Source organism: Odontesthes bonariensis, chromosome 2, assembly GCF_027942865.1.
Source record: "Odontesthes bonariensis isolate fOdoBon6 chromosome 2, fOdoBon6.hap1, whole genome shotgun sequence".
NCBI classification, from domain to species: domain Eukaryota; kingdom Metazoa; phylum Chordata; class Actinopteri; order Atheriniformes; family Atherinopsidae; genus Odontesthes; species Odontesthes bonariensis.
Window position 1 is genome coordinate 30,179,262 of NC_134507.1, and position 15,304 is coordinate 30,194,565.

The 15,304-nt window shown below is 44.3% G+C and overlaps 1 protein-coding gene across 2 annotated transcripts in view; it reads right to left on the reverse strand.

The window, feature by feature from the left end:
• arfgef3 (ARFGEF family member 3) overlaps positions 1–15,304 on the reverse strand; it is a 99,660-nt gene that overhangs the window by 70,294 nt on the left and 14,062 nt on the right. For both annotated transcript variants that reach the window (XM_075481130.1, XM_075481120.1), the window contains exons 6-15: positions 12,671–12,787; positions 9,966–10,011; positions 8,442–8,526; positions 7,590–7,694; positions 7,221–7,345; positions 6,192–6,439; positions 4,515–4,627; positions 4,278–4,410; positions 1,596–2,185; positions 127–479 (exon numbers count right to left, since the gene is read on the reverse strand). In XM_075481130.1, the coding sequence (XP_075337245.1) occupies positions 127–479; positions 1,596–2,185; positions 4,278–4,410; positions 4,515–4,627; positions 6,192–6,439; positions 7,221–7,345; positions 7,590–7,694; positions 8,442–8,526; positions 9,966–10,011; positions 12,671–12,787 (1,915 nt within the window). The remainder of the gene's footprint in view (positions 1–126; positions 480–1,595; positions 2,186–4,277; positions 4,411–4,514; positions 4,628–6,191; positions 6,440–7,220; positions 7,346–7,589; positions 7,695–8,441; positions 8,527–9,965; positions 10,012–12,670; positions 12,788–15,304) is intronic.

Genomic DNA, 15,304 nt, shown 5'->3' on the forward strand with positions numbered 1-15,304 from the left:
TAAAAAAAAAAAAGAGGAAATAGAGAGTAAGGAAAAAGGGGAGAAAGGATGCAAAAAATGTCAGGAAAGACTCTCAGCAAACAAACACACAGAACACCTGCCCTGCCCTCCTCCTCCCCGTCTTACCGGCCTGCAGTCCGGAGCAGAAGGTGGAGGAGAAGTTCTGCAGCGACAGGTCCACCTCGGCGGCGGCGGCCAGGCCCAGCAGCCGGGGTAGCAGGGCGGCCAGAGACTGAACGAACAGCCTGGCGCTCTGCTGGTCAGCCTCCTGGTTGCGCAGAAGCTTGAGGGACAGGGCGGCGGTGCGCAGGGAGCGGTGGCCCGGGCAGTCGCGAGGTGTCTGCTGCTCCTCATCGGCCAGGGAAACGTTGTCGGAGCCGATGTCGGACACGTCGGAGCGGCCCGAGTCCTTCTCTGCAGCCATGGAGTACTGATCACACGAGTCGAACTCTGTCCGAGACAGGTCCTGCTCCTCCATGCTGGTGGACAGAGTGGAGTCATTACCCATTAACCTCATCATCATTCTTTAATTTGTGACGGCACAGCTGGTGGGCTGCTGCTTGATTACAGGCGTTTTTACTGAGAGGACGAACCTCCCAGAAGGGGCTCTGATTAATCAGCCCCAGTGGTCTTGGCAGGAACTACCCATAAACCAAATGAGCTCAACTTGAATTCGAAAAAAATCTTATCATACTCAAATTCAGTGCAGTATGGAAGCCCAGAGCGGACGTAGTACGTATAAACTTTTTTCTGATCGTTTTCTCGAGATAACAAGTTAATTTACCAATGGTTTTTGAGATCACGAGATAACTCTCTTTTCTTGAACGCTCATGATCAGTTTCTCAGTGTTCTTAAAGCCTTTCCAAGAACGGGCTCAAGCTGAAAATGTCAGATTTTGGAGAACCCGACATATCAACGCATCAGATTTTTACTTCTGTCGAGGTCTAACAGCTGAAACTGCAATTTGTTTGTCTTGTAGAGATAACTTTCATATCAGCCCGTGTCATTTAAAGGGATAGTTTGCCTCTTTTGACATGAAGCTGTATGACATCCCATACTAGCAATATTATTTATGAACATTTTCTTACCCCCTGCTGCGTCCTGTGAGCCGAGTTCCAGCCACGTTTTGGCATTGACAAAAGTAGTCCGGCTAGTTGGCTGGGGTTTAAAAAATAAAGCGTTTTGCTTCCCAAAACAACATGCGTTCAAAAGAGAAATACATTTGCATCACAAAATCGTTTTCCAGAAAAAGTCAGACCTCACAATCTCTTGGCCCTATTTTCTCTCCCTTCGTATCACTGCCTGCTGTGTAAACCGTGCAGACCGAAGTGCAGACCGAGCAGTCCCCTGCTTCCGAGCAGCAAACACCGTAACAGGCGCGGCTGTCGGCAGCCGGACTGGGGAGAAAAAGTGGCATCGAAAACCATCGGTGAACTAACTTGTTAAATTAACTCGTTATCTCGAGAAAACCATCAAAAAAAGGTTTATATGTACCAAGGCCGCTCTGGAATTCCGTAGTGCAGAATCAGGCATTAGTCTTTTTTTTATATATGAAATTGCATCTCTCAAACAAAATCCGACTTTGTCGGCTGTACCTGAAGTTGCTCTCGCTGTACCGTGACCCTCCGCCGTGGTGCGACCTCGTCCTGGACTCCACAGACAGAAAGTTGGTGATGTCGGGGTAGACGAGCGCGTGACTCCTCTGCACCACGTCAGGAGGAACTACGCCTCCTCTTTCTCCAACAGCTCTTTCTTTCCCTCCTCGTCCCTCGACCTCCACCGTCCTCCCTCTGCCCTCCGCCCTCCCGCCTCCCTGATCCGGCCCTCCGCCTGCCTCGCGTTTGGTTCCCTCCGGGACGCCGACGGATGTCGGCGAGGGAAGGCGAGCATCCTCACCGCACTCCTCAGGGGTGGTGTGACCCTGACCCAGGCCGAGGTCCCCCATCTCCAGGTCCAAAGTGGTCTGGCCCGTCTCCGTGGTGATGCTGATGCTGATGTCAGGGCTGCGCTCGGTGGCTCCGGCAGTCGCCATGTTGGAGGAAGAAGAGCTGGGGTCCCACTGCGGCTGCTCCGAGGACAGGATTTGTCTCTGCCACCTGAAGTCGGCCTCGTTGATCTCCATGGACTCACGAGTAGACTCCGTTCCATCTTTCAGGTCGTCCAGTCGTCTGAGAAGAAGCCGAGCCTGCAACATGAAACTCATCATTCTCGCAGCTTTTCACTTTTAGTCTGTTCTTTCAAATAAAACTCCCTGAAACGTTTCACCTAAAAGTCTTTCCCAGCATAGATTAAATGCTGTGGCTGTGTTCGAAACCGCATACTTCTCCTACTTCTCATACTAACTTTTTGAGTTGGTATGCAAGTTTTAGTAAGCAAGAAGTTCCCGGATGCATACTAGATTCTCCGAAATGTTGGGTATGCATCATGAGGTTCCTACTCAAACTACCCAAGATGCAACGTGACGTCGCCGATCGTCATTTCCTGTCAAAACAGCAGTTTCAAGCTAGCTACAACGAGGGTACAATTGGTGCTTTTGTTTTGAAAACAGGAAGTGAACCTACCCTCGTTGTAGCTAGCTTGAAACTGCCGTTTTGACAGGAAATGACGATCGGCGACGTCAAGTTACGTTGCATCTTGGGTAGTTTGATTATGAGTAGTAACCTCATGATACATACCCAACATTTCGGCGAATCTAGTATGCATCCGGAAAATAAAGTCAGTTTGAGTAGTAGGAGTAGTAGGAGAAGTATGCGGTTTCGAACACAGCCCATATGATAAAAGGCAACGGGTATTTTATTTTGTGAAAATAACCTGAAGTGCGTTGCTCACTGCGGCTAGTTTTAGTAGCGCCGAATTCGTGGGAAAAGAATTGTAAATAGCCGGTATTTTGTCAGATTTTCAACACGTTAGGGATCTAAACGACTACTTTCTCGCCTGAAAATGTTTAAAATATTGCTAAAGTTTACAGAGTTTAGAGCTTAAGAGAAATCAGCTTGAGGCCGGCTGATTTCAGCTCGGGCAGGAGCGAAATGCATTGTGGGTAAACGCTCTGCATACTGTCTGATCGATCAGTATGCAGTATGGAAGTATGCAGTATGTAGTATGCAGTATGTAGTATGTGGTTTTGAACACAGCTAAGGTCTTAACCACTTCAGTTGATTGAATGAAACAAGTCAGCTGTGATTCTACAGGGTTGGAACAGAAACCTGCAGCCACACCGGCCCTTTAACGGTTCAGTTTGAGACCCCTGGTCAAAATTGATCACTCAAAGCCCTTTTACATGCATCAATGTTTAGTTTATACAGTGTTACAGTGTAGCTCTTTTACAGTCCTCTCTGATCAACACACCGGGGGCAATGTGGGGTTCAGTTTCTTGTCCAAGGGGAACTTTGGCATTAGAGCCAGGAGGGCCAGACTCTTTTTCCTGACTGGTCCAATAGGAGAAGCAACCATTGGTCCATAAAGGAGTGATGAGGATCACAGCAACAAGGTTCCCCGTTTGAATCTTGTCAGATTTCCAACACGTTGGGGATCTAAACGACTACTTTCTCGCCTGAAAATGTTTCAAATGTTGCTAAAGTTTACAGAGTTTAGAGCTTAAGCGAAATCAGCTTCAGGCCGGCTGATTTCGGCTCGGGCAGGAGCAAAATGCATTGTGGGTAAACCCTCTGCAAACTGTCTGATCGATGAGTATGCAGTATGGAAGTATGTAGTATGCGGTTTGGAACACAGCCTGTGACTCAACACTTTTTGAACAGATTTTGAGTTTTAATCACCAGAAAAAAGGGAAGTATTCATAAAAATCCCAAGAAACATGTTCGATTTAAACGATTGAAACTACAAAAGCCATCAATCAAAGGAAGAACGAGCGGTGCAGAAGAGGAATTTACCATCCTATGACGCATATGCGGTTTCGAACACAGCCCGAGTCTATGTAACCTTTGATCAAATGAGATCAGGAGCAGTCTCTAATGTAAAGCTCTGTGAACTGGACTCCCCTGCCCCCTCCTTGGCTCCACCCCTGGCAGGAGAGGAAAACCCAGACTTTGTCAAATCAAAGGTTCCAGAAGACAGAGAGATATGAAGGTAGAGGATGACTGCATGCAGACCAACTGAACCCTACGATACCATGTGGTGGAAAAACACCAAGGTTCAGCAGCAGTGAGGGGTTGTAACCTCTCCTCACTGCATCTGTTGTGTTCCCTTTGCAAGCTTTGCTGATACTAAAACCGCTCAGACAGTGGGCAGCTTGCTGTGCGTTTGCGGTTTCCGTGTACCTGCTCGGGTTGGATGCTGCGGCCTTGCGACAGTTCATCGAGCGCACTGAGAAGAGCACAGGCGCAGGAAACAGAGGAGTAACACGCCTCGATGCCTCCCTTCATACAAGCCTCTGTCATCCCGTCCATCACTCTGCCACAAGAAGCAGAAACAAACAAATGTGCTTTATTCCCCTTTATGGCTGCTTAACTTCATTTCTACTGAAACAGCAAAAGAAAGAAAGAGGAGTTACTGACAGCTTCAGCAGGTCCAGGTGGGACTTCCTCTTTGAGAAGGAGCGTTTCCTGGTTTCAGGTTCAGCTACACAAGGTCCGGCCAGATCATACAGCCGCTGTGGACTGCACAGAATCTAACACCGACACAGATGTTTAAATTACATGAATGCTGACATGTTGTATAACTTTTATCACCTTAACTTTGCCGAATACCAATCAGCTATGACCAGAGGTGGGTAGAGTAGCCAAAAATTGTACTCAGGTTAAAGTACTGTAACTTCAGAATAATATGACTCAAGTAAAAGTAAAAAGTAGTCATCCAAATAATTACTTGAGTAAGAGTAAAAAAGTGCTTGGTGAAAAAACTACTCAAGTACTGAGTAACTGTTGAGTAACGTCTGATTTATTTGTTAACACAAGCATTCAATCAGACAGACAAAAATACTAAATAATCATCTTTAGGCTAATTAGAGTTCATCCAATTGATAAAAGAAATTAAAATGAATTAATTCATTACAAAATATCTTAAATTAAAATAATCCAGGTAAATTCAAGAACTTCAATAAAAAATAAAAGAGACTTAGGAAATGTTTAAAACATATGTAACCCATATGTAACCTAAAAAACAAACATTCACCTATCCATGGGGGAAAAAACGAGTTTAGGAAACTTAGCGCTACATGTTTCCTCAAGTTAGATGTTGAGTTTCTGCTGAAATGTGCGTTTGTTTTGGTTGACACAGAAGACACATAATGTAGCTGCTGTTTCTCACTCTTTGTAAGGTAAACATGCTTTCAGTATGAGGCCTCGTCTGCGTCTTCATTTCCCACCGTTGATTCTGACATTTTTCATCTGTTTCTTTGTTTGTTTGCTACGACTGTAAACTGTAAAGCTAACCCGTCCCGCCGCTGAGATTGAGTATGGTCACGTGACCAGACTGCACGGCTACGTCTGATTGGTGGAACACAGTCAGGTGGTAGAGCCTTTGGCGGAAGTCTCTCTCTCTGTCAGAATAAAACATTAAAATGAGGCGTCCCTATAGAACTTGTAGCTATAGGGTGAGAAAGTGCTACATATATTTTTAATGGGCTTGTAGGACATGAACTCCTTTGATAAATGCGGCAGCACATTTATTGAGTTGGTCTGGGGTGCCTGTATGTTTGAAGCCAGTCCTGTTTCCAGCCAAAATAAAGGACAGAGGGAGGGGGTCTGCAGCAATTACAGCTGAGGAGTTCTGTGGCAAATCTGTGCAAAGAAGAACAATGTAGACTCATGGCATTTGAGATATAGACACGAAGGGAAAACTTCTTGTAGAATGTATTATACAAGATATAGTCCAGAACTCAAAATAAAGACAAAAAGTAGGTTAAAAAAGATCTCGTTCAACGGCTTTTTGTGTTTTCTACGTGCTGGTTATCCTTTTGTCTGTTAAACCTGTTGTTAATCACTCCTCCGGTATAGATTCTCCCAGTTTTCCTTCGTTCCTGACCAGATCTTTGTATGTTGCTCTCACTCTGTGGATCTATGTCATCTGTTCCTTGCGGTTTCTCATCCCACTTAGTTTCCTGGGTATAGTGATTTAAAACTACTCCTAGAAGTATAATTTTTTCACTGAAGTAAATGTAACTGGTTCCTACCCACCTCTGGTTATGACAGATTAAAAGACGGTGAAAACAAACAGAAGGCTCCTCCTCCCACCTCCTTCATGATGCGAATGGCCTCTGTTCGGTGCTGGGGGGGCGGGTACAGCAGGATCCTGTGGTAGAGCGACTGCAACACCGGTTTCATCGACTCCACGCAGCTCACCAGACGCACCAGCTCCGCCGCGATGTAACAAACCGTCCTCACGACGGGCGCGATGCGGGCCGGAGCGCTGGAGGAGCAGCCGGACCCTCTGCCCTGAACGGACACCCCCCCGCCCGAAGGGTCCCCCTCCTGGCCGACTCCTGGGAGAGCAGAGACATGTGGAACTTGAAACCATGAAACTTCCTCAGTTGATTACTTGTAGAAGTATGAAACAAAAAGGTATTACAGGTTTTAGAAATGTGTATGTTTAATTATGCATTATCTCATTAAATATGCGCACATTTGCATATATTTCCGGAAGATTGATCTGAACATATGATAAAGCCAGGTGCAAAATTCTTTTTTCATTTTTTTCACACACAAAATGAAAAGAAAATTTCAGGATATCTGCTTTAATTTCCTAGGAAATCAAAATATACTGTCCATAGCCTAAAAAACATCGATTTTAGCATTTTTTTATTATAATGTCACATAGATCAGGCCAGGAATGATTTATCAACAAATCCTTCTGTAAATATCTTCAGAATACTGCTAAGTGTATAACTGGAAAGTTTGGTGTTAGTAGGTGCTCCATAGGCTGAGATAATGATACTGGAAAAATACAAAAAAATGATTTTGAGAAAACAACATTTAAAGATTTAAATAGAGGAATTCAATACATTTGTATTGGAAACAGTTGCTCAAAAACAGAATAAATGCTCAGGCCCTTAGTAATACTAATATTGAATAAAATCTTATTAATAAAGAATACAAGCTCAAAACAATACAATAAAAGATCGACATGTATGACCAGCCTGTCATTAACTCCCCTCGGTAAGAAGAAAAGAAGAAAGAAGACTCCTGGGACAGCAGAGAGACATCTGGCTGGACCAGATCTAAACAAGGTCACAAACACCGGGACACATCCGTAAACCCACTTACCCTGACTGAGTCTGTCTGAGAGTCGATCTCGGTCTGGCGCCCCCGTGTAGCTGTGGTGAGAGGTGATCGTTTTATCATTGACGGGATTCCCCATGATGGCAACCAGGGATGGACACAGCTGCTTCCTGGAAGGAGAAAAAGAGAAGGATTCCAGTTGTAAACACATTCGTAAACAGTAGACTGCATAAACTGACATAATTAGCATTGTTATTCTCAAAACAAAATAACAATCGAACGATAATTTTTTTATATTTTTGTCTGTGTGAACCGACTAAAACCCCACATAAGAGTTAATTTGTTCTTTAACTCTTCTCAACCTAAAAAAGAAGGCTTAATAATTGGATTTACAGACAGATTGAGAAGTCTCACCACACGAGGTCTGTGAATCCTCTGGACAGGTGCATTGTGGGAGGGCAGCTGCTGAGCATGGACAGGATGCACTCCAGGTAGAGCAGCTGCAGGAGCTGGTTGTCACTGAAAGTCAAATCCATGAACCAGGAACGCTTTTAGCATCACAGCAGCCTTTGTCTGACATTAAGCAGAACTTAAACATCTTCTGATAAACTGTGAGGAGGTTTAAAGGTGCAGTTTCACCTGTTTCTAAGCTGCTTTCTTCTGGAGAAGCTTTTACTGCCTTTATATAGCACTAGTTATGGGCTGTTTAGAGTAAATCTTAACAAAAGTAGAGCTTTTAAAGGCATTTAAAGGGCAGTTTAAATGCACTGAACCACAGCTTTTTGACAGCTGGATGGATGAAAAGTGTGATGGAATCATCTTCCTGCATCAGCTCCACGTAACGCATGAGCCATGTGTGAAGGAAACATACCGATGAACCCAAACTCTGCTCATTTCAATGACTTGTGGGTCAACTTTTCCACATACCGTACAACACTGCAGCACTAGGCAGTTTAAGAGGAGCATTTATGTGAAAGAGTGACTTATTTGGTTATGGTTTAAAGCCTTTTACATGAAGAAAAAGCGATACAATACAATGAAAGAAAGGGTAAAGCTTAAAAAGTAGGAGAAGGGTTCTTTAATGAGTCCGTTAACACATCTCTGCTCGTGGTTGTCTTTTCTTTGCATTTATATAAAGCACAAAGCCAGTTCTGTAACCTTCCTGTGTCCGTTAAAGTGAAAAAGTTAATTGAAATTCCTTAAGGAGGCTAAAAATAGAAAATGCTTATCAGTCAGAGACACAATGTTCCATCGGTGAAGTGTTACCTGTCCACCGACTCCAGTTTTTCACAGAAAACTGTGAGAACTGTCACCGCATCCTCACAGAGAGCCTGGCTGGTCGGAGAAATATCTGCAAACACACACCCTAAATAGGTTAATCCGCGACAGCCACTTTATTCAGTACATGAAGTGATAAAAAACTCATTAATTCTCCGTGTACGTCTCTCACCTCGTTCTCATTCTGAACCTCTACCTCATTGTGAGGTGCTCAGTCTCTCTGCCTGCAGAAGCATCTAAATTCACTGTTTGTCAGCGTGAAACTACCATAAAGCATCAGCCTCGCTGTAACTGTGCACCTTAACAGATCAATGACTGCAGGGGATTTATAACAGATGTCAAACCGTTTGTCCTCCACACACAAAGGTTTCTCCATGAATAACCCCCCCATGTCTTAAGAGTAACCTGGCCAAGTTTGAAGCCTGTAGCATTAAATCTGTAGGACGAGTTGTATCTTATGCAAGACGTGGAATCGGGCAAAAACGACACCAAAACTCACTTTCCATCCAAAATGGCCGCCTTCCTGTGGTCGTGGGACCATGGCGGCAAGAGACTTTTTTGTGCGTCTGTGCATGATGAATAAGAGTACCGAATTTCGTCGTCCCACGTGAAACTAACCCCAATGCGGGGACCATTTGTAAGAATTTTAGGGGGCGCCACTGAGCCATTTTGCTCCGCCCACACATGATACCCTTTACATACGTACAAGGTCGTCAGGGTGGACGTGTGTGCCAAGTTTCATGACCTTGCGATGATGATAAGAATTTCAAATCACAAACGCAATAACATGATTTTCACCGCCTGGCCACGGCCACGCCGTTCAGAGTTTGGAAAAGTTTCTCCATGATTCTTTCCCCCCATGTCTTAAGAGCTACCTGGCCAAGTGACCATTTTGAAGCATTGCAGGGGGTGCTACAGAGTCAATGAGGGACTCCCAAAAATATAAAGTTTAGATTCTTTCATGTCGTCGACTGGCAGGAGGTCCTCGCAAAGTTTTCGAGCACCTTTTGCAAAGAATAATAAGAAGAAAGAACAGATACAATAGGGTCCTTGCAGTTTCAGGGTCCTTCCCTAATAAGAAAGTTGCAGAAGTCACAGATCTTCACTTCTTTTGAGGGAAAAAGTGTCGAGTTCATCCTGCAGGTGGCGCCAAAAGAGAGTTCAAAAGAAGTCAAAAGAACTAAGCCTTTGAATGGTGGTGTAACAGCTTGCAGGGCTCAGCTGTAAGTGCCCACCACTCCCAGCCGTGCTTTGTCTGCCTCAGGCGTACACACAAGCAAAATGTGTCCACTTCCTTGCACTTGCTTTCTGGGAACGTGTCTAAGACTGTTCAAACAACTGATTTATCACAATCCCCGAGGGACAGAAATATACTGACCTTTAACTCTTTCTGTGAGAATTCTCATGCTAAACATATTACTTTAGATAAGATGATATAAAGCACAGTCTTCTATAACAGTTCACGCAGTCTGTATGTTTATGAGGGGAGAGAAAGCGCTGATAGTGAAGTACCTCTTCTCTGCAGAGGTGGCGCCGTCACCTCGTCTCCTTCGGCACCCTGAGGACGCACAAACAAGAGGAAGCTTATTTACTATGTGTGTGACTTTTAGGTTGTTTTTAATCAACAACAAATTAGGATATCAGCAACTACTTGTTGATATACATATCAGAAAAACTGCTAAATTGGTTGGATGTTCGACTGAAACAGACTAAAGGAAAAACACCCAATTTAAATTCTAAGGTTTTACGTTCCCACTCTTCTCTCCAGCGCTGCTTCAGCTCATTGAGGTTTGCAGCTTTGGTTTCTGCACAGCTCTCTCAAGGTCCCACCACAGCATCTCAGTCAGGCTGAGCTCTGGACTCTTGACTGGACCGTTGCAACACCTTGATTCTTCTCTTCTTCACACATTCTGCTGTAGATCTGCTGCTGTGTTTGGGATCATTGTCCTGTTGATGAGCCAGTTTCAGCCTCACATCTGACTCTAGAATACTTTGGTATCCAGAGGAGTTCATGGTGGACTCAATGGCTGCAAGGTGCCCAGGTCCTGTGGCTGCAGAACCAGCCCCGATCATCAGCCCTCCACCACCGTGCTTGACAGCTGGTGTGAGGTGTTTGTGCTGATATCCTGTGTTTGGTTAGGGTAAGTAAACCCTTAAAAACTGAAAGAGGCTGTACCGTATTTTCCGTACTATAGAGCGTACTGTCAATGATTGGTCTATTTTCGATCTTTTTTCATATATAAAGCACACTCAGCCACTCACTCAACTTTTCCTCGTCCATCCAGCCCTTCGGGTTAGCTTTGATGATGACGCCGGCCGGAAACATTTCTTTTTGCAAAGTCTTCCTCTTAAAAATGACCATGGGTGGAAGTTTCTGGCCATTAGCCTGGCAACCGAGAACTACCGTGAAGGATGACTTCTCGTTCCCTGTGGTGCGTATAGACACCGTTCTGGTCCCTGTTTTCTCCACGGTGCGGTTCACGGGGATATCAAAGGTGAGGGGAACCTCGTCCATGTTGGTGATGTGCTCTGGCCGGATCTTCTTTTCAGTGGCTGTGTTCGAAACTGCATACTACTCCTACTACTCATACTGACTATATTTCCCAGATGCATACTAGATACTCCAAAATGTTGGGTATGCATCATGAGGTTACTACTCATACTCAAACTACCCAAAATGCAACGTAACGTGACGTCGCCGATCGTCATTTCCTGTCAAAACGGCAGTTTCAAGCTAGCTACAACAAGGGTAGGTTCACTTCCTGTTTTCAAAACAAAGGCACCAATTGTATCGTAATGGCTTTCCCTATGATAAAAGGCAACGGGTATTTTATTTTGTGAGAATAACCGGAAGTGGGTTGCTCACTGCGGCTAGCTTTAGTAGCGCCAAAATCGTGGGAACAAAATTGTAAATAGCCGGTATTTTGTCAGGTTTTCAACACGTTGGGGATCTAAACGACTACTTTCTCGCCTGAAAATGTTTCAAATGTTGCTAAAGTTTACAGAGTTTAGAGCTTAAGGGAAATCAGCTTCAGGCCGGCTGATTTCGGCTCGGGCAGGAGCGAAATGCATTGTGGGTAAACGCTCTGCATACTGTCTGATCGATGAGTATGCAGTATGTAGTATGTAGTATGCAGTATGCAGTATGCAGTATGTAGTATGCAGTATGCAGTATGTAGTATGTAGTATGCAGTATGCAGTATGAAGTATGTAGTATGCAGTTTCGAACACAGCCAGTGATCTTGTTTTTGCAGTACGCTCGGAAAGCTTTTGGCAGTTGCTGTGAGATGGTAGTTCGTGTGTGGATAGAAAGATTACGTCTTTTACCTTAGTATTGCCTGAAAGTATTTTATCTGCACTCTTCACTTTTAAATGAATTAATTAATGATTATTTTTAATGTATTTTTTATTTTTTATTTCTTTTTAATGATTTTATTGCCTTCTTGTGATTTTATGTAGCTGTAAAGCACTTTGAATTACCTTGTGTACGAATTGTGCTCTATAAATAAAGTTGCCTTGCCTTGCCTTTTCATAAAACGAAAGCACCAAGAAGGACCGCCTCGAAAGTCACTGATATTCATGTCCCGTGCTAACGCTGTTGCCTTCAGTCAAATAGAGACTGTAGAGACGCTTCTACCCGCTGCTCTCCGTTCAATTTTGTCCTTCCAACTGTGTCGATCTCGCTTTGTTCCTGCGGAAACTCTGTGTGGTCTTCCTCCACTTCCGTACCATTGGTTCATTAATGTTGAATTCTCTCGCAGCTGCTCTATTCCCATGTTCTACTGAGTGACTGATAGCCTTTAGTTTGAAGTCTCTTGACAGGTGCCATTTGCGGGTCCTTATACGCACACACTGTAATACGCTCGTGACTACGGTCCGTAATGCTGCAAGCGGTGCGGCTTTGTAGTTTACCAAAGTTGTACTAAAAAATTTTGACAGAGCGCCGTGTACCACAAAAAAAAAAAATAAATAAAAAAAATCGCTTCGAGGTCAGTAAACACAACCAGAATGAATCCATTTATAAAGCGCTTCGGATTATAAGGCGCACTTTCGTTTTTTGAGAAAATGAAAGGCTTTTAAGTGCGCCTTATAGTGCGGAAAATACGGTAGTTTATTTCTCTGCACATGTACAGCATCAGAGCCTCCATGTGCACTTGGTTTAAATGTGTGGCGATGTGCAGCATATGCATGTGCGTGTCGGTTTATGCCCATCTGACCTCCTGTCTGTGCCGCAGCTGCAGCGTCAGGTCTCCCAGTATCTGGCTCAGGGTGGCTCGCACGGCTGTGTTGATGCTGCGGTGGTGGCAGCTGGACACGTAGGTCTCGATGCACACCTGCACACAGAAAAACAGAAAAGCCGTGACGCACAGTCTCAAGTTAGCATCACAGACGCACGCTGTCAAGGAGATTTACAAGTTTCCATGGCGTCACAGGTTGCTACGGTAACCACATTGAGGAGCGTCAGGGAGCACAGGGATGTAATGTCAGCCTGTCAAACATCTTCCTGTCAGATTAGAAGGTCACAGTGAGCACAATATGGATCTTTGGAAGGTCGGACAGTCAGTAACTGAACACACACACACATATAACACATGCTTTCCAGTGGACACTTTTATCAAACATGTGCTGATGCTTCTCGTTTCTTTAGGATATCACAAGCTTTTTAGTTTGTGTGCTTCACCACACTGTTATCTAGGGATGATAAGAATTTAACAATTCCGGTTCCATTACCGAATCTCCTCCCGTTATATGTAGTACAAATGGCGTTTGTTGCAGTAACACTTTAATTTCAAGTATGCACCAACATTTGATCTATTTTCGCCTGCCTCCGCGCCGCCTGCCTCTGCGCCCCCTGCCTCTGCGCCGCCTGCCTCTGAGCCTGCCTGCCTCTGAGCCTGCCTGCCTCTGAGCCTGCCTGCCTCTGAGCCTGCCTGCCTCTGAGCCTGCCTGCCTCTGAGCCTGCCTGCCTCTGAGCCTGCCTGCCTTCTGAGCCTGCCCGCCTCTGAGCCTGCCCGCCTCTGAGCCTGCCCGCCTCTGAGCCTGCCCGCCTCTGAGCCTGCCTAGCATGTCGCTAACATTATTACAATCAACAGGACCTGGAAGTTTTACGTTATCTGGGACTTTTGAGACGGAAGACGCTGGGCTACAAGCTCCCCCGCCATTGCTTAGCAGCGTGTCAAAGACTTTACATTCGTGCAAAGTAGCTGCATGCTGTGTGGTCAAATGTTTCAGCATGTTGGAGGTATTTTCCCCTCTGATGTGATCAAAGCTCTGCCCTAGTTTTGTCCTTTGTGGTGAAATATAACCAAACTTTGGAGCGCTTCTGCGCTTCTGCCATGTTGGAAACATTCTGAGCCAAAATACGGAGTGTGCACATGACGTCATCGCACAGATGCGTCAGACGTTAGCAGAACCTATAAACGGGATCGTTGGGCAGGCGGATTAACGGTTCCACGGAATCCAACGACTGGGAGCCGGTTCTCGATTCCCATCCCTACTGTTATCACTCACCGCCAGTTCCAAAAGTCCAAAGAGTCAGTGAACAAAGCCTGGCAGAAAACTGAGCAGCACACTAAACAAACACCACTTTTGGGTAAGTTATCTGTTGGGAGATTACAGTTTGGGATGGGATGGGATAGTTCAGTTTAGTTTGGAGATTAGAGGAGCTTCGCTTGGTGTGAATCAACACAACTTGTGAGGAAACTGTTTGGAGACAGCACTGCTCCTATTCTGATTTACCGAGATCACAATAACTGTGGACGTTGCTCGGCCTGCAGCTGATCATAACAGAGAGTCTAAATTGGATTATTTCATTCCTAAAATGAGCAGTTTGACATTTGCAAATGTCGCAAAATGACAAATCCCAAAGATCCTGGAATAATGTTTGGCTCGATTAAATCTGTAAAACACAGTTTATCATCACAAACCCTCAGAAGAAGGGGGCATAAAGAATGTTTAACAATGAAACGTCCACGTCATGATTTATTTAACGAACTGTCTGTGGTTGACAACCGGCTGCACTCTCCTGTGGAGGCTGAACAACGACCAAATCAGCGATTTCTATTCAGATTTAATGTCTCAGCAGCCTACAGGATGTTTTACCACCTGAGCCTAATCAATAGGGGCAAAAAGAAAATCAATACATCCTCCACTGTGGGACTTTAAAGCTGCAGTGACTATGCATTCATGTCCGGAGGCAAAAAGAGTAAAGAAAAGCCTCGTGCTGCCTTCTGAAATGAAGAATTATTCACTGTAACAGTGAATGGTCTACATTATAGTTTAAAAGCCACCATTCAGTCTAATCATGAGTGTGATAAAGTTAGTATCTTTAAACCTGATAATACTGTATGAGATTAAGTTTATAAACAAACAAACACATGATCCATTTTACTCTCAGTTGTTCATTTTTAATCAAGTCGCTTTGGAGAAAAGATGCATAAACAGATGCATAAACAGTGAAACAGTGATGCTAAGTGCTGCTGTTATTGTGTGCTACATGCATACAGTGAGCCTGAAGAACAAAACGCACCGAAAATATGTAACGGGTTGGAAACCAAGATTTGTGTATTTTTAAAGATTTGGACCAACTACAACTGGTCAAATCTGGACTGAGATACCTAAGATAATATAAATAATATATAATAATCTAATGTTACTTTAAGGTGTTAAAATGTTATATGTGGGACAATCTCGTCCAGCTTTGACAGTCTTGCAGTTTTCATCTCAATGTGATCTAAGAAGGTGTAGCTGCCATCGAAGTCAGAATAAATAAATAAATAATAGATTATAATAAATATTAGGTTAAAACATACAGAGTCCATGAATACATACATTTGTAGTAACAGTAGTTT